The following is an 18343-nucleotide window of genomic DNA, read 5'->3' on the forward strand; positions in this document are numbered from 1 at the left end:
CGAAATGACCACGCCATCCACAACGAAACCAACGCCCGCTCGCACGAGGTCACGAAGCTGCAGGACGGCGTCGTGGTCCCGCAGGGTCCGGTCCGCTGTCTACCTTTAGGTACCACACGCGGCACACGACACGCGCGACACACACAACGTCACACGCACGACACACACAACGCCACACGCACGACACACACAACGCCACACGCACGACACACACAACGCCACACGCACGACACACACAACGCCACACGCACGACACACACAACGCCACACGCACGACGCGCATGACACGCACGGAATTGCTGATGCGTACTTGCCTCGGCTGGTGATGGCGCCATCAGGCATGATGCCAGGCGCCCCAGGCCATGCGCCGATCTACACGGCGCCCACGCACAAGCAGTTTCGACTTCGCTTCCTCGTCGTGGTGGACTATCTCGCTTCCGACTCCTCTTCATCGTCGTCATCGTCGTCGTCATCGTTGACGTCGTCAGCATCATTATCACTATCACCTCCGTCTTCTTCATCGCTGCCGTCGTCGTTGTCGTTGCCATCAGTTTCATCACTCCCGTCATTGCCGTGCCGTCGACTTCCTTTACGTCGGCGCCGCCGCCGCCGCTGCCATCGGCCTCTTCACCATTCTTGTTGGCGCCGTCCGCCGGCTCGTCGACCTTCTTCACCCACGCACCGCCGCCGCTGGCCGCCGCCATCAGCAGCAGCAGCGCCTACCGATATATGCCGCCGGCGCCGGCTCACAGGCTGTCGTCCATGTCGATGCCCCTGATGAGGCCCGCCTTCACGCCGACGATGCCGCTGACGCCGCCGCCGCCGCCCTACGTCTCTCTGGCGCGCTCCTTCACGCCGCCGCCGCCGCCGACGATGAGTACGAGCTACGCAGGGGCCCCAATGTCGTCGGACTTCACGCTGCGGCCGCACGGGCCGGACTGGCAATTCTATGCACGGCCCGCTCCCCTTGTTGCCTTGCGACCGCATGTGCAGTGACTAACCTGAGCGCACACACGACACACAATGACACACACACACCACACACACAATGACACACACACACTACATGACACCAGAAACCAGAGGACGGGACGTGGCAGAGCTTCGAGGCAACTGGGAATTGGTTACTCGAGACCAACTACCAGGCCACTCAACGACTCGGTGGTGGAGCCCTCCCCCACCCCACCATCGCGGGCGGCAATGGCGTGATCTACGGCATCGACTACACCAACATGATCCAGTACAGGTGCGCACGTGCGTGTGCGTGTGCGTGTGCGTGTGCGTTTGCGTGAACCCTTGCTTATTGTTGCACGCGTGCAGACAAGACGACCCCGACCGCATTCGCAAAATCAGGCGTGTTGGCTAGGCTTCATTCAATGCGTGTCAACCTCACAAATTTGGACAAAGAAAAAAAAACCTGGTGCGCATTGGGTGTTCATCATTCTCTCACAGACTTTGATAGTCGCGCCATTGCGCGACCATATCGTCAAGGTAGGACAGAGTCTCAGTGTCATCCAAGTCCACCACTCGCTGCTGGCCGTGCAAGCGCGCCAGGGGGCGGGAGACCAGCACCTGCACGCCATTCGAATTACTCAGCATCGACCCACTCATCCGATGGTGGCCCTTGTCTTTGTCATCTGCATCACCTGCATAGTCATTCACAACATAACATTCATTACTTATTACTTGCTACCACAATACAACAATACAACAATACAACAATGCAACAATGCAACAAGTTGAGCTCACAGCATTAACCCACACAAAGACTATAACATGGGGTGTACGCACAAGAGAGTGTGATGGGTTGCGTAGCGCCCCCAAAGGGAGCCGAGCTCAACACCGACGCGAGCTCAACACCGGAGCTCCTCTTGTCTTGTCTCGCCCCCGCGCGCACTGCCGCCTCGACCTCGCCGTACTTCTGGCGACCTATATACAGATATTTATTAAAAAAAAAGAGATACATATTTACATGTTATAACATATATATAAATGTAATATATATGTAAAAAAATAGACAAAGGAAAAAGAAATGAATGGGGCACCTGCGGCGGGGTTGGTGTGGAATGTGGCGAATGCCGCGTGGCACACGCTGTCGTTGTGGCCGAGCGGGGCGTCGCCGGACAGGCAGCTGGCCCGGTGGCGCAGGAGGCGCGTGACCACGTCGGCGATGGCGATGGCGGAGTGGGCTCATCGGAGCAGGTCGCGACGATGGGCACGTGGGACAGGGACAGCAGATGGAAGAAGGGGTAGGGCACAAGCTCGGTGGTCATTCGCTGCAGCGAATAAATGGCCGCACCCTGCATGCACAGATCCAATGGGCCAATCATCAGCATTTTTACAATGAATTGCGCTCCTCTCCAATCGAAATGGTCCAAAGGTACCATTGCAGCCGTTCGGCCGAAGCGGAGTGGGTGCGTTGCGCCGGAGAACGCGTCGGCCAGCACGTCGTACGTCCCCGCGATGCTGGCCGTTTGATATTCATTGTCAGCGTGCGTGTGCGTGTGCGTGTGCGTGTGCGTGTGCGTGTGCGTGCGTCGAACGTTATGGCACAAGGACCGACGTACGTCGTCGTAGGGTCGTAGGGTCGGGGCGTGCCGTCGAGCAGGACCGCCATGGAGGTGCAATCATTCATATGGTGGAGCGTACGCGCGACATCCCCTACGAAGCCACACGACACACACGACACACACGCAACACACGCCACACACGCAACACACGACACACACGCCACACGACGCAGGATACGATACACGACAGAGAGAAAGAGTATGAGTGCGCCCTTGACGACAAGGAGAGAATGTGGGAGGCTGACGAACAGCAGACGAGGTCGCTGACGGAGTCGATGGGCGGCATCACGGCCGCGGCCACGGACACGATGTCCGGCCACTCCTCCACGCAAGCCAGCAGCAGCTGACGCTCCAATTGGCCCATCTCTGTGTTGTGTGCCGCGTGTCGTGTGCCGTGTATCGTGTGCCGTGTGCCGTGTGTAAGTGTGTCGTGTGTCGTGTGTCGTGTTGTGTCGTGTGTCGTGTGTCGTGTGTCGTGTGTAAGTGAGTGTGTGTGCTTACCTCCGAGCTGGAGGAACATCAGGAAGCCGTCGACGAAGTCGGCTCGCTCCATCTCCTTGCGCACCACCTCGACTAGGCGACTTTTCTGCTCGTCCACCGCCTCGCCCTCCATCATCAAATCGCTGCATTCCACATAAGACACGACACATGGCCACACACAACACACCGCATTTTATGGTAGTATTGATTAATCGACCGTGTGCGGCGTGTGCGGAGTATGTTGCATGTCACGTGTCACGTGTCACGTGTTGTCGCATGGTAACGCACTTGTCGGGGCAAATCATGGAGCGCATCCGCTTGGCGTTGGCGGTGTCTAACACGGATCCCATAGATTGGCGATCCACCAGCACGGCCCTCGGCACAAACCTGCCTGCACGCGCCGGTCAATCCAATCGCACACACCGTACACACCGCACACACCGCACACACCGCACACACGCAATGGAGGAAGACGTCACTCGATGACAGGCTGTGGCCGCCGGGGGAGGCCTCGCGGAAGTGCGAGTGGAGGGGGGGCCACTGATGATGGCTCCCAGAGAGAGCGAGTCCGCCATCGCTGGATCGCACCCCCACCTCCCCGCAGACCCGTTCCCAGTACCGAATGCCCAGCTCACACCCTGCGCGTGTCGTGTGCGTGAGTACGTGCGCACACACACCTGTGAGACACGACACACGCGACACGACACGACACACGCACACAACACACACGATACACACCCGCTTGGCCAAAGTGGAGATGGATGATCTCCGGCGGCGAAGGCAGCGCACTTGCGCCGCTGGCTCGGTTGCGCAGTTGCGCGTCAGTGTAGCGCGAAGTCGGGCGTTGGCGGTCGCGACGTTGGCGGTCGCAGTGGTAGTGGCGCCAAAAGAGGCGGGCGACGGTGCACTGGTCGGTGGCCACCGCACGCCACGCGCGGCACACCAGCGCCGCACTACGCTGCAGGTCGCGCAGCGTCAGGAACTCGAACACAAGAGCCCACACCTGCCGTGTGTGTCGTGCCATGTGTGTGTGTCGTGTCGTGCCGTGTGTGTCATGGGTGAGTTCAAGCCAAGAAAGGAAGCGTAGAGAAAAGAAGAGAGGGGGGGGCACCTCAGGTGGTATGACGTCGACCGGGGAGAAGCCCGATACAATGGGTGAAGCCGAAGTTGACTCCGGTGGTGGTGCTCGGGCGCCTACGACGCCGTCAATCCTCGCGGGCTTGCCAGGGTTTGAGCAGAAGAAGAACTGGCACTCGGGCCACCTCTTCACCCGCTCTTCCATCCTTTACTTCAAATTATTTAACGTTTCCCATATCATTTCCCGCTTTTTATGATATTTTTGTCTCTTTTTTATTTCTAACACTAAATAAGTAGGCCGATCATCATCGCCGATCATCGCTTCTGCCACTTGAGGAACTTGACGAGGAGGCAGGTGATGAAGATGAAGATGAAGTAGAACCCGAGCAGCAGCATGGCATCGCGCACCATGTTGTCCGACGAGAAACTGATCTGTAACATCGATTGTGATGGTCGCACACGCGTGAGCCACCAGCACCGCGGGGGGGGGGGCGTGAGTGTGCGCCGTACCGAGTCGAGGTACTCCTCGCCGGTGGTGATGCCGCAGAACTCCTTGAAGACGCCCGGCTGGCTGGCGATCGGCACCTGCGCGAACTCGTGGCCCGTGCAGTGAAGCTTGAGGCCTTCGAACTCGTTGATCATCAACACCTCCAACGCAAACATGTTGATATCTGCATGTTATTGTGTAGACATATACAATATGAGTTGGTTGCATGGTAACGACTCATATGTGTGAAATATATGTATGTATGTAGAGAGCGACGTACCGATGTAGTGCATCCAGATCCACCAACCGCCGATGTCGTCCCTCGTGATGAGGAAGCCGGCGAGCAGCGAGAAGAGGGTGAAGAGGATGGCCGAGAGCGAGTTGGCGATGACGACGTTGGGCGACAGGAGGCCGATGATGTGACACAGCGAGATGGCGAGCAGGTTGGTGAGCAGGAAGATGCCGAAGAAGATGAAGTATCTGTCCGCATCGTACTGCAGGCCCGAAATGAAGTACAACGGAATACTATTCATTGTAACATATATATAGGAAGCCACACATAGGAATATGTTAGCAAGAATGTTGTGAAAGGAATGTGGAATGTGACGTACGTGTAGAGGACTGCGGTGATGACGGCAAAGGGGAGCTCGGGGAGGATGATGCTCGCGGCGTAGACCAGCGAGTTGTACGTGCGCGCCGCGTGCTCGCGATAGAACACGGCACGCTCGGCCAGAATCTTGGGAATCGCCGCTGTTCGATTCAATAGCGATATGTCAGCGTGTGTAGTGCCGTGTGTGTCGTGTTGTGTGCGGTCTGGGTGCGTACGCATGGCAAGAAGATCGCAGATGAGCATGGAGAAGAAGATGACGGCAGATCGCTGCGTGGCGCCAGCCTGGTTGTTGTCCATTTGGAGGAAGAGAGTGCCCATGATGCTGCCCAGTACCAGAGGGCCGATGATCTTGTTCCAGAACTCGTTCGGCGTTCGCCACACCGCAAGATACGCTCGCTTGATCGTCTACATACGACCAATTAAAACAACATGTAAATAAAAAGTACATACATTTTTACATATACAGAAGGTGAACGCACCTCGGTGAACTGCACGTGCATGGGGTTGGCGTAGCGACCCTTCATTCTCTCCTTGATCTGCTCCCAACCACGATCGTTAGATACTGATGAGTGGGCGCACCTTGGCGTTGTGTGGTGTGTGTGTGTGTGTCGTGTGCGTGTCCGATATGTACCTTCTTCCATCGGCGACGGAGACGGCCCTTGGTCTCGCGCTCCCGCTGGATCGGGTAGATGCCCTCTTCCAGCTGCTGCAGCGCGTTCTTGCAAAACTCTGAATTCTGATAGGCCGCCACGTACTCGTCGCTGTCTCCTCCCTGCTTGCGCGTGTTAGCACGGGCAAGACTTTCAAAGAATGCAGGAATGGAAACGGCCGTGCGTGCGTGACATACCGCGGCAGGCTTCTGGGTCTCCTGGTCGCCGTCGCCGTCCTTGGGCTTCTCCTTGATCTGCTTGGCGGTCTTGGGAATGCCGGCGCCGGTGACCTCGAGGATGAACTCGGCCGGGTTCTGGTTGGGCTTAAGGTGGCTGCCCAGCTTGGCAAAGTAGTCCAGCAGGACCGAGCAGTCGCCGTCCTCCTCTCCGATCGGCCCAAAGTAGGTCATGTACCCACCTGTACATACACCAATTGTTAAGATGGCGGTCTAGGTGGCAGATCAAGCTAGGTGGCGGCTAAGGTGGCGGTCGAGGTGGCCATGGTACCCTTCTTGAGCAGGAGCAGGTGGGTGAACATTCCGAAGATGGTTGACGAGGGCTGGTGGATGGTGCACACGATCGACGTGCCGCGGGCGGCGATGTTCTTGACGGCCTTCATCACGCGCTCGGCGCCGAACGAGTCCAGGCCCGACGTGGGCTCGTCGAGGAAGAGAATGGCCGGGTCGGCCGCCATCTCGACGCCGATGGTGACCCGCTTGCGCTGGTCGGCAGAGAGACCGTCCTGCGCGTTGTTGCCGATGATGGCGTTGGCCTGGCCCTCGAGGCCGAGCAGCTTCAGGAGGCTCTTGGCGAACTTCTTCTTCTCCTTTTTAGGAATGCTGTGCGGGAGACGACACTATGATGTACACATATAAATAATGTGTCAAATATACTGTAAAAATATGTCAAGTATGTGGAGCTGACGTACGACGGCGCTGTACTGAAGGGCTTCGAGCACGGTCTGGGTGGGGTTGTGGATGTCCTGCTGCTCGACGTAGCCGATGACGCGGTTGAGGTTGCTGTCGGCCTTGCGGCCGTTGATGAGCATCTCGCCGCCGATCTTGCCGCCGGTCTTACGGCGCGCCAGCACGTCCATCAGCGTCGACTTGCCCGCGCCCGACGAGCCCTGCATTTCAGTGAATGATGATGTCAGCGGCGTACACATATGGGTTATTATCAACATATAGATGTATATCAACTATATGTGCGCGCATTGCTCGCATACCATGAGGGCGAGCATCATGCCGGGCTTGACGTAGCCGTGCACGCCATGGAGCAGCTGGAGGTCGTGCTTCTTGAGACCCTTGCGGATCTGGACCGAGTAGTCCAGGTTGTTCCACGAAAGATAGGCGCCGGCCGGCGACAGGTCCTTCTCGCCCACCTCGCCGCCGCCATCGTCAATGTCGATGTCGCCCTCTGTCAACATTTGTGTGAGTTCCATAGCACGACTCGACACGACACACGACACACGACACACGACACACGACACACGACACACGACACACGACACACGACACACGACACACGACACACGACACACGACACACGACACACGACACACGACACACGACACACGCACACAACACTCAATACGAACATCCATTCGCTTCTTACCCTTCTTGGCTTGCTTCTTGTACTGCGCGAGATCGACCTCTTGCATCTCGTGTTCGTCGGCGGCCATCTCGGCCATGGGCGGCGCCGGGAGCGGCGTGTAGCGAACGAAGCGGAGGGCGAGGTAGGCCAGCGTGGTGAAGATGAACCACCAGGCCACGACGCAGGCGAGCATGATCCAGCGGAGCTCGGCCACGTCGAAGATGTCAAAGTCGTTGACGGCAAAGGCCGTGCCGGAGGTGAGCGGGCACACCTGGTTGCCCTCGAAGCCGCCCGGATAGGAGGTGTTGAAGTTGGGCACCGACCGGGGCGGCGCGAGCTCGTCGTCGCCGCACGTGTAGCGCGCGTCGAACAGCTCGTTGGCCGCAAAGCCCATGAACGCGTACGCTGTGCAGCGCACCAATGTGAGAATGGCCAGCAAAAATAACAATACAAAATCCACCACTCAACAAGCGGGCAACGAGTGTGAGTGTAGGATTGGCTGGGGAGACTTACAAACTGGATTGGCGTAGTAAAACCTGTACCCAGAGTTCAAGGTGAATCAGCACATGTAGCATAAATATGCAGAATTTATGGGAAAATATGACATAAATGGTGGGGTTGTCGTACCAGATCCACCACCCGGGGATATTGGTCTGTTTTATATAGAGAGAGATATTGTCAGTACATGTGAGGCACATTAAGACAAGAAAAAACGACATTCGTACCCTGGTGATCATGAAGCCGGAGATGAGGAGGTAGAGCGCGAGCAATGACGGGCCGGTGCTCTGCGCAGACACGAGATCGCGTGACCAGGACGCAACAGCTCGCGCGAACGCTCGGAACATCTACGATTGTGGTTGGTCAGCAATAGGACCATCATCGATCGAGGGCTGCGGTGGAGTGACGTACGAAGTAGAAGAGGATGCACATCAGCATGAAGTAGCCGAAGCGTCCACCGGCCTCCGAGTCATTGAGTCCGCAGAGCCAGTACACGATGCAACTGAACAGCACGCCCTCGATCACCGTCATCGGCACCTGTGACAATGATGTGAGCTTTTGACCTTCCTGGAATGTGGGGTTGGCATGTGTGGAATGTGGAATGTGGGGCGTAGATGTACATCGGCAAGAATGTTGGCGGTGAGGTAGGGCAGCGGTTTGTAGTACTTGGCGTCTCGTTGTCGATAGAATACGTCGCGCTCGACGAGCACCGACGGGAGGGCGTTGGTCGACGAGAAGGAGAAGTAGCCCATCACCACGAACATGAGACCCAGGCGCGTACGCGCGTCGGTCTGGCCGTCGCCCAAGCGCAGGAAGAGCGTGCCCAGCAGGAACGAGATGAAGAGGCACCCCACGATACGCGACCTGTTTGTCGGCATATCTACACAACACGACACACGACACGACACGACACACGATCATTAGAGCAAGGCGCAGGTTGTTGTTGTTGGGCGGAAGAGGAACGCACCGCGCCAGAGCTTGATGAAGGAGCGCTGGGTGAGGCGCCAGAACTGAAACCACACGGACGTGGGGTACTTGATGTTCTCCGAGTAGTCCACCTTCGTCAGATCGCCGATGTCCACTCGCTGAAGGAATATCAAAAATGTGTGAGTTCTTCGGCCCGTGTGCGGTGGTGCGTGTGCGGTCTTGCGTGTGTCGTGTTACCTCTTTCTTGGCCGAGGGCTGGCTGGCGCTGGCCTCGCTGCGGATCTCTTCGATGGTCTTCTCGACCTGGGCGTAGTAGGTGGACTCCTTGTAGCGCGCGACGAACTCGTCGGGCTTGAGCCACTCCGCGTCTCCCTGCTCCTCGTCGCCCATGTCCCGGTACTTCTCCGGCAGCGGACACTGGCCCGTCCCACTCTCCACCACCTCCTCTGTTGTCGGTTTGGGCCAGGTCAGCAGCCATGTGCGATGCATGCATGTGTGTGCGGTGTGTGCGTGCGGTGTGTGCGTGCGCGCTGTGTCGTGTCGTGTCGTGTCGTGTCGTTGATCGTGTCGTGTCGTGTCGTTGATCGTGTCGTGTCGTGTCGTGCGTTGCCGTACGAAGGAACTCGGCGGGGTTGACGTTGGGGTGGCAGCGGTAGCCGAGGCTCTCGAAGTGGGCGAAGGCGTCCTTCTTGGAGCCGAGGAAGGCGATCTCGCCGTGCGACAAGATCAGCACGTTGTCGAACAGGTTGAAGACGTCGTAGCTCGGCTGGAGCAGCGCCACCATCGCCGTCGTCCCCATGTCCACGCCTGACCGCAGCGCACGCAACACCTGTGTCGTGCGTTGTGTCGTGTTGTGAGCAACACACGTCAACACACGAGATACACAGCGGGTTGTTGACATACGTCGTAGGCGGCCGAGGAGTCGAGGCCGGTGGTGGGCTCGTCGAGGAGATAGATGGTGGGGTTCTTGGCAGTCTCGACGCCGATGGTCACGCGCTTCTTCTCGCCGCCGGACACGCCGCGCAGCAGGGCGTCGCCCACCACGGTGTTGGCGCGGTGCGTGAGGCCCAGCAGCTGCATGGTCGTGCGCACGCGCTCCTGGCGGTCGGCCTTCGACACGTGCTTGGGCATCTGGCAGTCCACGCTGAACTGCAGCGTCTCCTTCACCGTCAGCTGGGCTGATGTTTTTATCAACGCAACATACACAATCGGAGTTAGTCGCACATACCGCACACACGAACCGCACACGCACACGCTCCTGAGGAATGCGTGGAGTGGAATGCATGAGATATGTGAGGTGTGTACCGATGTGCACGTCGTCCTGGGGCACGTAGGCGATGTCCTGGTGGAAGTTGCCCTTGCGCGGGTCCTTGCCGTTGAAGGTGAGCTCGCCGGTGACCTTGCCCGAGCGCAGCCGATTGGCCAGGAGCTTGATCAGCGTCGACTTGCCGCAGCCGGGCGCGCCCAATAGGATGGTCATCTGGCCCGGCTTAAGGTAGAAGCTGACGTCATGCAACAGGTTCTTCTTGGATTTCTTCTTCTCGGCCGCACAGCACAGGCAAGCGTGGTAGACGTCGTTGTGGCGCTGGGCCGGCGGCAGGGCCTTGACGGTGTAGTTGAGGTGCGAGACCGCGACCGACAGCGAGCGGAAGTGGGGCACCAGCTTGCGACGCTCCTGCGCGATGTAGTCCCGCAGCAGGACCGACCTGCTCTCGTCCACCTGCACGCGCGGCTCATCGTCATCATCATCATCGCTCTCGTCCGCGTGCCCCTCATATTCGTCCTGTCGTTGTTGAGCGCGCGTGTGCGGTGTCGTGTTGCGTGTGTGCGTGTGCGGTGAGTTGATCGGGGGTCCAACTCCGCTTTTTTCCGCGCGGGGAATAAGAATCACATCAACCCGGGCGGATAGAAAGCAACGAAAGAGGCAAAACTATGCCGGTGGGTGGGGCAGAAGAAGATGTAGTACCGCAGAGGAGTGGTGGAGGCCGTTGTGTTGCGGTACGGCATCGATCGATTCGCCCGAAGACGAAGATGCAGAACCAGAGTCCTCCTCCGCCTGAAGGCGGCTGTCGTCACCCTCGCTCATCAGTGGTGTAGTGTGCAAATGGCTGAGTCGGTACTGGGCTCAGCTCTCACGGGGTGAGCTGGACGACGAGGTCCGTGGGTGTGGTGGGGTAAAGCAGTTGTGTTTGCCCGGCCCGGCACCAGGTTTTGTTCTAGCTCTCGCAAAAGCCCAATGGAGCATTTAAATACAGGTGAGACCCATTGATAGAAATTTGAGGCATTACTGATATAAAAGAAGTGTAAATAGTCTAAATACCTCACACCGGCGCTCGTAAAGTACCCGAGATGATGTGTGCCAGCTCGGCCGCTCTCTTTCTTGATGTTGTTGCACTTGGGCACTCTCGCCGCTAAGCTGCGTGGGGCAGGTCGTCCGGAATGTCGGCGAGGACGTAGCTCATCACCGCCATTGCGGCAACCGACCGGCGCACTCCATCGTAGTTGAGCGCTGTGATCGTGTCCTGCCGTCGAGTTGTTCATGCCGTGTCGCGTCGCGTCGTGTCGTTAGGACTTCAGGCGCAATGACGACGATGAAAGGAAGAACGAAAGACGAAAGAAAGAACGAAGAGATGGTGTACGGCGCTGGAGTGGTGGTAGTTGAAGTAGTGGGAGGAGCCCTTGCTGTCCAGCAGCGCGCCGCCAGGCACGCCAGCGGCGACCAGGGGCGCGTTGTCCACGGTCGTGCCGGCGCCCTCCACGATCTCGCCCACCTTGACCGGCTCCAGCAGCCCTATGCGTGTGGTCGCCAACGACGGTCATCAGAGCCACCACCACCCGCCTGAGGCGCGGCTGAAAGAGCGAAGCGCGCGGGCGTACCGGAGAGGTTGCGGAAGATGGCGAGGCCGTCCGCGCTGCCGGTGAAGCCAAAGCCGTAGGGATCAAACTGGTGGACAATCAAATTCATTACATTCCACACCCGTGTGCGTGTGCGTGTGTGGTGGTGCGTGTGCGTGTGCGGTGCGGTGTGTACGTTTCCGATGTCGGACTCGACAGCGATCTGGTGCCTCTTGAGCTCGTGCTCGTGCGTCTCCTTGTAGGTGACGGCTCCCCTTCCGGTCATCTTCGATCCACCGCCACAGTCACCTTGAAGGTCAGCACCACCCACCCAACCACTTAACGACGCCTTGCAGCGCCCGACCCAGTGCGAACCTCCTCGTCAGCCCAGGCGATGAAGCGAATCGTGCGACGCGGGCGCGCGATCTTCCTCTCCTCAATCAGATCGTTGATCAATCGCACTGCCTCCCACGCTGCTCACCACACGACACACGACGACACACGACGACACACGACGACACGACACGTATTGAGTACTGGCGATTGATAGGTCCTGGGGAGGCAGAGTACGAACCGCAGAAGAAGCCGGCGCCATCGTCGACTGCTCCGGTGCCGACGTCCCACGAGTCCACGTGGCCGCCGAGCAAGACGATGCCCTCGGGGTCCGCGCCGCCCACCACTTCGGCGATCACGTTGCGCGACGAAACCTGCCGGTGGTGGTGAAATTTCGTTAGCGTCGGACGGACCAAAGCACTCGAGAAGCCACGTCAGCAATTGGGTCTGTGTGTTACATTGTAACCCAGAATCTGGGCGTCCATCTGGAGTCTCACGACCACGGCTTGGCCTCGCTTCTGCATGCGGGCCATCATCTCGCTGTCCTCCACCGTGACAGCTGCGCCCACAAACGAACGCTTCATTCTTCAGAAAAAAACGACACGCACGACACGCACGACACAACGCACGACACGACACGCATGCACGAAAGAGGGATCGCTCCCATTGGATTGGGCTTCGTACCGGCCGCGGGAATGCGGGGCTGCTTGTCCGAGTAGTTGACCCCGCCGGTGTGCGGCGTGTAAAGCGAGTAGGGCGTGACCGAACGCACCAAGGCAGCCACCGCCCCAACCTGCGCGTGCGGTCATGTCGCGCGTGGCGTGCGTGCGCGGTCGTGTGGTGTCGCGCGTTTCGTGCGTGCGCAGTCAACATGTTGAACAGTGAGTGCGGATTGGCAGGGTCGTACGGCCGAGGCGGCGTCGGCGCCACGAGAGCGGAAGGCGACGGTTTGGCCGTAGGTGGTGAACGGGGCGTTGAAGAGCACGATCTTGCCCTTGGCCTTGTCCGCATTGGCCGTAAGCTCCTCGAACGTGCTCACCACGAACACCTCCGCAGTGACCCCCTCGGACCCAGTCCCAGCAGACTTGCCTAGACACACGACACACGACACACACGACACACAACACACGACACACGACGCACGACACACGACGCACGACACACGCCGCACACAATAGGACACACGCAACACGACACGACACGAACATGTTGTGAGAAGTGTGAAGGGTGTTGTTGGTGTCAAGTGGATGTGGTGCGAGGTACCGAGGCCCAGGAGGGCCATGCTGGTGCGGCGAGGGTGGAGCAGCTCGAGGGACTCCTTGCCACGCTTCCAGTTGATGATCCCGTCCACGGGCTCGCCTCGGACGTTGGCCAGCCCGTCCTTCTTCAGCGTCTGTTGCAGCGCACGACCACCACCACCACCACCGTCAGAGCCACTCCTGCTGCGTGAGGTGCCACATAGCTCTGAGGCCGTACCTCGAGCATCCAGTCGATCGCCAGCACTTGGTTCTCGCTCCCTCTATTGGGTCCAATAAACATAAAATTACAACTCAGTATTTATTTTTTACAGTATTGTATTTGATTTGATTTGTTTATTTTAATGTATTTGAGAAATTGGATGAATAAATAAGGGGGAAGGGGGGGGTACGAGAAGCGGGGGCCGAAGGTGTCGCAGAGGTACTCGAGCTTGGAGAAGTCGGTGCCGGTGAGGGCGGCCTTGGTGAGCTCCGCGGCCTCCCGCTCGTAGGGGGCCGCAGCCGGCGCGGCACTGGCGGCAGCCATCACCGCCATGCAGACCACTGCGACCACCCACCCCCAGTGCGCAGGCCTCGGCCGCACAGTCGTCATCTTCCTCTTTTGGTTGTCAAAACTAAAATCCAACCAACAAGGAAACAGAATAAAAATATATTCTAAATATGCAAAGTAAATCAATAAAACTCCCCACCCCAATTAATTGGAAAAAAAAGAACACAATGTATTACACTTTTAAGGGTCTGGGGCTGTGTGGCACACGAATAGTTGTTGTTGCTGCTGTTGTAGAAGTCAGGTCGCTCCGTTCTCCACAACCCTCCTCTCTCTTCTACTTCTTCAGTTGGCTACTGACATCAAGCGCCCAAGTTTAACAAAAGTAAAGGGAGTGAGTCACAACAAACGACAAACGACAAACTGCGTAGTTTGGTGGTGGCCACGTCGTGTACCTTCTTCCACGACGGTCAGGTAGTTGTTGGGCACGAAGCCCTGCTTTCCGTTGAGGTCGGCGTACCACCAGCCCGACTCGTCCTGCTCGGAGACGGTCAGGATCTCGCCCGCCTTGAAGCTCTGTGCACAGGCCATGGCACGCACACGACCAACGACACGACACGACACGATCAGAGGCGGCACTCCACGCGTTGTGTGTCTGTCGGGGAAGAGAAGACGACGGACGCACCAGTTCGGTCTCGTTGGTGGCCTCGTAGTCGAAGAGCGCCCGGGCCTTCACCTCGACGTACTCCACCTCCTCGAATTCACCCCCCTCGGCATCTCCTGCTTTGCATAGAGAAGACTTTTTAGTAAAAAGTCTGCGCGTGTCGCGTGTCGTGTGGCGAGTGCGGTGGGTGTGTGCGCTGACGAAAAAGAAAAAGAAAAAGAAAAACTGAACGCACCATTGGCCGGTTCGGGGCTGGCGTCCTCGGACGGGGCGACATCACCGCTGCCGCCGACAGCTTCGAGCTGCCTCACAATCTTCTCCTTCTCCTCCTTGAGGACGTCGATCTTCTTCTCCTGGTCCGTCGCTTCCTGTTGCGCGCATTTAAAATTGAATATTTCCCTATCACCGTGTGCGTGTGCGTGTGCGACTGTGCGTGCGTGTGCGGTGATGCCTGTGCGTGTGCGATGTCTCGCTGCGCAAAGGACTGAGCTGAGTACCTGCACCGCCTTCTTCTGAGCGACCGGATCAGCAGCGTAGAACTTGACGAGCTTGTCTGTGGCACGCAAACAATGAGTAAATGAGGAAACGAATAAATAAACAATTAATTCACAGACGGGGAAAAAAGGGAGGGAGGGACCCAGTCACGTGAAGCGCCGTACCGAGTCCCTTTTTGGATTTGATTTCGGATTCGATGTCCTCGTTGACCTCCTTGAGCTGCTGCTCGAGCTTGGCCTTCTTCTGGTCGTTCGACAGAGACTCGTCGGCCGCCGAAAGTCCCCATTGCTGCGCCCGTCCATGCACACACCGCCGTTGTTAACGCTCTGTCGCTTGTGCGTGTGTGCGTGTGCGCGGTCGGGTGCGGTACCTTGGTGGCCGCAGGCTTGTGGATCATGCTGCCTGCTGGCGTGGGCCTGTTATACAACGGGGGGGGGGAAGCGAAAGGAATCAGAAAAGTTCTTCACTCGGTTCTGGTTGGATGAGGGGCGAAGGCGTACTTGTGGGCTGGCGGAGCGGAGCGCGAGATGGAGGACGTGGCGGAGGGGCTGGAGCCGAGCGACGATGGCACGCCGCCCTCGCCCGAGTAGGGCTCGTACTGAATCTCCGGCGGTGGCGTCACGGCCGACGCCCTGTCGTGTGACAACACACACACCTCGGTAAGTTACGGCGCTTAATGAGGCCGCGCGGTCACAGCCTACCTGTTGTTGGCGATGAACGTGGCAACGTCGCTTGAGGCGTCAATCTCGCTGACCACCTTGTTCAGCGCCTGTGTTGTTGCGCCGCTCGAACCGTGAGAAAAAGAAAGAAAAGAAAGAAGAAAGGAAAAGGAAAAAAGAAATGGGGTGCGTGTGAAGAGACGGTACGTCGCAGGAGGTGGAGAGAGAGGGCGGGAGGGCACTGAGCATGGTCATGTACTGCTCCAGGACCTGCCTGAAGAACTGTGTGCGCTCCTCGTCAAAGCTTTGGAATTCCTGGAATGTGTTGCGTTGCGTTGTGTTAGAGGGAGCCAACCAATCATCAATCAGAGAAGTCGAATAGAACGAACCTCGAGCAGCTTGGGCATGTATGTCGTGTAGAAGTTGGTCTGGTGTTCGTTGGCCTTCTCGAGGACCTTCTTGTAGGCGACGTCGGCGTTCTGCGCCTTCTCCTTGGCCTCGACCGACTTCTTGGACAGCTGTGACAAGAAAATGGAAACAAACAAAATGATTAGAAGCCCACGTTGTGTGCGTGTCGTGTCGTGTGCGTCGTGTTGATGCGGTGGGGCAGTGTGCCGGCGGCATGTACCTTGTCGACGTCCTTTTGCTTGGCGGCGGGCTCGGCCTTCTTCTTCTGGTAGGCGGCTTCGGCGTCATCGGCGGCCTTGTGCAATTTGTAGTAGTTCTCCTTGGCCTGTGTGTCGTGCGGTCGGTCGGTCGGTCAGAAAGCGCACGCGCCAATTAATCTCAAGTAATTGGAGGCAGTAATTGCCCTGAAATGAAGAAGGTACCCACACAACAACAACCAACAACCAACAACAACCAACAACTGCACGGCGCGGACGAAGCACTACTAAGACAGAGGCAAATGAGGTTGAGTCGGACTTACCCGCTTGAGCGAAGTCATGGTGTCATGGGTGTCCTTCGTCAGCTTCGCTCCGTCCTTGTTCAACTGGGGAAACGCGTACGCACGTGCCACACAGCAAAGTCAGCAGTTGCTCACAGGGCCGGAGCGACAGCTTTGTAAGTGAGGTGGTGGTGGTGGTGTGGTGGTGTGTGGGTGGTGGTGGTGTAGCGGCCCAACCTTGATCTTTGTCTTCTCCTTCTCCTTGACCCAGTTGTCAAGGGTGAGCACGAGCTCCTCGGCCTTGCTGGCCAGCTGCTCGTGAAACTTGCCCACCTTCTCGAGCTCGGCGTGGAACGTGGTCCAGCTGTGCTCCACTGTACTGTGATGATCGCCCAACGCCAGTCAGACTGACTGACTGCGCAAGTCGCAGCCACACGCATACAGCACACGCAGCACGTAGACACGGAGGCGCGTAGAACGCCAACGTTGTAGAGAGTGTGTGTGAAAAACGTTCGTACCCGATCTCCTTGTCGGTTCTCTTCCACAGCTTCTGATCGACGGTCTTCGAGAGCTTGGCGAGCTCCTTCGAGTAGGAAGACTCGGCCGAGGCGAGCTATTATGCCCGACGGATGGGTTACTCAATGAAATGCCAATGTGAAAGTGCAAATGATTATCTGTGCTATGCATTGGGCTAGGCGACGAATGGGATGTTGAAAGAGCACCTTTTTGAAGAAAGAGCTGATGTCATCGAGCGACTTGAGAGTGTCGGATACTCGCGAGTAGTAGAGGCCAAAGCCATCCTTTACAACACAAAATCGTAAGAAAATTTGGGAACGTAGTAGCAGCGGCATTGGGTTAGAATGGACAAAAGAGCAGAGGAAGGTGAATGAATTCTTTGCTATACCTCATTTACGAGCAGGTCGGCCGAGAAGTTTGCCATGGTGGTTGTGGGGGACGAGGCACAAATTACAAGTCGATGGGCTCCAGACGATCAATTTACCAAGTGGCCCGCTATAAATTGATCAAGTTCGTCGAGAGCGAGTCGTTGGGTAGCCTTGACGAACCGGTCTGGGACTTCAGTGTTGCTTGTCCTTTTCTCCGCGCACACCAAAGGAGCCAATATTGCCCGCCAGGTTTTTTCCTCCTTTCAGATATCATCTTATTTTATTTACATAATACTCTGCTAATCACACAAGATGCCGAAACGTGGCCCACCTCAACTCTTGAGGCCTGAAGCCGATAAAAGATAACAAAACAAAACAAAAAGTAGAGAAAAATCAAATCCAAGTAGAGGCTCGCTGCTCTAGAGGAGGATGATGAGCACGACGGCCATGCCCGCGACCGCGCTGGCCGCGCTCGAGCCGAGGAGGGCCGTGCGCCAGTGCTCCTTCTGCCGGCGGAGCATGCTCTTGATGCGATCGGTGCCGGAGTCCATGGCCGAGCTGGTGGTGTCGACCTTGTTCTCGACGCGCTGCAGCTGCTCGCCCTGTCGGGCCAGCTCCTCGTTGACGTCGTAGGCCACCGCCAGGGTGCGGTCGAGCGTGCGCGCGATCAGCAGGAGCTGCTGGTCCTGGTGCTGCATGTGCGCCTCCAGCTCCTGCGCCGTCGGGCTGGTGAAGGTCTGCATGAAGTGGCGGTACTCTGCGCTAGGGGCCTCTGGGCGTGCGAAGCGGCGGTTGGGTGCGTAGGAGGTGGTCATCTCTGTTATGTCTTGTATCTAAGCTCGGTGGGCTTGCTGTTGAGTGTGATATACCACACAACCAGCTCACTCTCTTTATAAGGAACGGCCAGCGCCACGACACACCGACATCGACTTCCGCAGCGGTCACCACCATG

At 57.7% G+C, this 18343-nt stretch overlaps 6 protein-coding genes across 6 annotated transcripts in view; 1 reads left to right on the plus strand and 5 right to left on the minus strand.

Annotated features, from left to right (window-relative positions):
• ACA1_114410 (uncharacterized protein) overlaps positions 1–1366 on the plus strand; it is a gene marked incomplete at both ends in the record, with an annotated part of 1574 nt that extends 208 nt beyond the window's left edge. The window contains 5 exons of the mRNA XM_004342123.1: positions 64–109; positions 339–483; positions 552–987; positions 1077–1246; positions 1321–1366. Coding sequence (XP_004342172.1) covers positions 64–109; positions 339–483; positions 552–987; positions 1077–1246; positions 1321–1366 — 843 coding nt within the window. The remainder of the gene's footprint in view (positions 1–63; positions 110–338; positions 484–551; positions 988–1076; positions 1247–1320) is intronic.
• Positions 1367–1446: 80 nt separating this feature from the next.
• ACA1_114420 (uncharacterized protein) lies at positions 1447–4332 on the minus strand (the record flags this gene model as incomplete). Its single annotated transcript, XM_004342124.1, has 11 exons — positions 1447–1572; positions 1844–1929; positions 2046–2131; positions 2164–2276; positions 2385–2466; positions 2568–2661; positions 2820–2936; positions 3072–3193; positions 3339–3441; positions 3789–4053; positions 4162–4332. 11 exons carry the CDS (start codon positions 4330–4332, stop codon positions 1447–1449), a joined length of 1365 nt encoding a protein of 454 aa, XP_004342173.1.
• Positions 4333–4442: 110 nt separating this feature from the next.
• On the minus strand, positions 4443–10978 carry ACA1_114430 (ABC2 type transporter superfamily protein; the record flags this gene model as incomplete). The annotated part of the gene is made up of 22 exons (XM_004342125.1): positions 4443–4559; positions 4638–4798; positions 4895–5139; positions 5226–5364; positions 5440–5629; positions 5704–5760; positions 5856–5996; positions 6072–6292; positions 6382–6713; positions 6816–7000; positions 7100–7290; positions 7468–7872; positions 7985–8003; positions 8193–8252; positions 8377–8502; positions 8586–8845; positions 8933–9050; positions 9130–9338; positions 9508–9721; positions 9796–10070; positions 10198–10675; positions 10895–10978. 22 exons carry the CDS (start codon positions 10976–10978, stop codon positions 4443–4445), a joined length of 4227 nt encoding a protein of 1408 aa, XP_004342174.1.
• A 325-nt stretch (positions 10979–11303) lies between these two features.
• Positions 11304–13851, minus strand: ACA1_114440 (peptidase M28, putative; the record flags this gene model as incomplete). Its single annotated transcript, XM_004342126.1, has 12 exons — positions 11304–11414; positions 11532–11683; positions 11770–11836; positions 11924–12013; positions 12103–12200; positions 12302–12434; positions 12519–12619; positions 12745–12853; positions 12968–13149; positions 13324–13444; positions 13537–13579; positions 13709–13851. 12 exons carry the CDS (start codon positions 13849–13851, stop codon positions 11304–11306), a joined length of 1350 nt encoding a protein of 449 aa, XP_004342175.1.
• Positions 13852–14148: 297 nt separating this feature from the next.
• ACA1_114450 (SH3 domain containing protein) lies at positions 14149–17447 on the minus strand (the record flags this gene model as incomplete). The annotated part of the gene is made up of 17 exons (XM_004342127.1): positions 14149–14159; positions 14259–14379; positions 14489–14583; positions 14703–14835; positions 14965–15020; positions 15127–15250; positions 15333–15378; positions 15463–15594; positions 15664–15731; positions 15829–15936; positions 16011–16139; positions 16250–16354; positions 16550–16612; positions 16745–16886; positions 17026–17120; positions 17230–17307; positions 17412–17447. The coding sequence occupies 17 exons, from the start codon at positions 17445–17447 to the stop codon at positions 14149–14151; spliced, it is 1542 nt and encodes a 513-aa protein (XP_004342176.1).
• A 363-nt stretch (positions 17448–17810) lies between these two features.
• On the minus strand, positions 17811–18206 carry ACA1_114460 (SNARE domain containing protein; the record flags this gene model as incomplete). The annotated part of the gene is made up of 1 exon (XM_004342128.1): positions 17811–18206. One exon carries the CDS (start codon positions 18204–18206, stop codon positions 17811–17813), a length of 396 nt encoding a protein of 131 aa, XP_004342177.1.
• Positions 18207–18343: the final 137 nt, after the last annotated feature.

Source organism: Acanthamoeba castellanii, assembly GCF_000313135.1.
Source record: "Acanthamoeba castellanii str. Neff unplaced genomic scaffold scf7180000084669, whole genome shotgun sequence".
NCBI classification, from domain to species: Eukaryota; Discosea; order Longamoebia; family Acanthamoebidae; genus Acanthamoeba; species Acanthamoeba castellanii.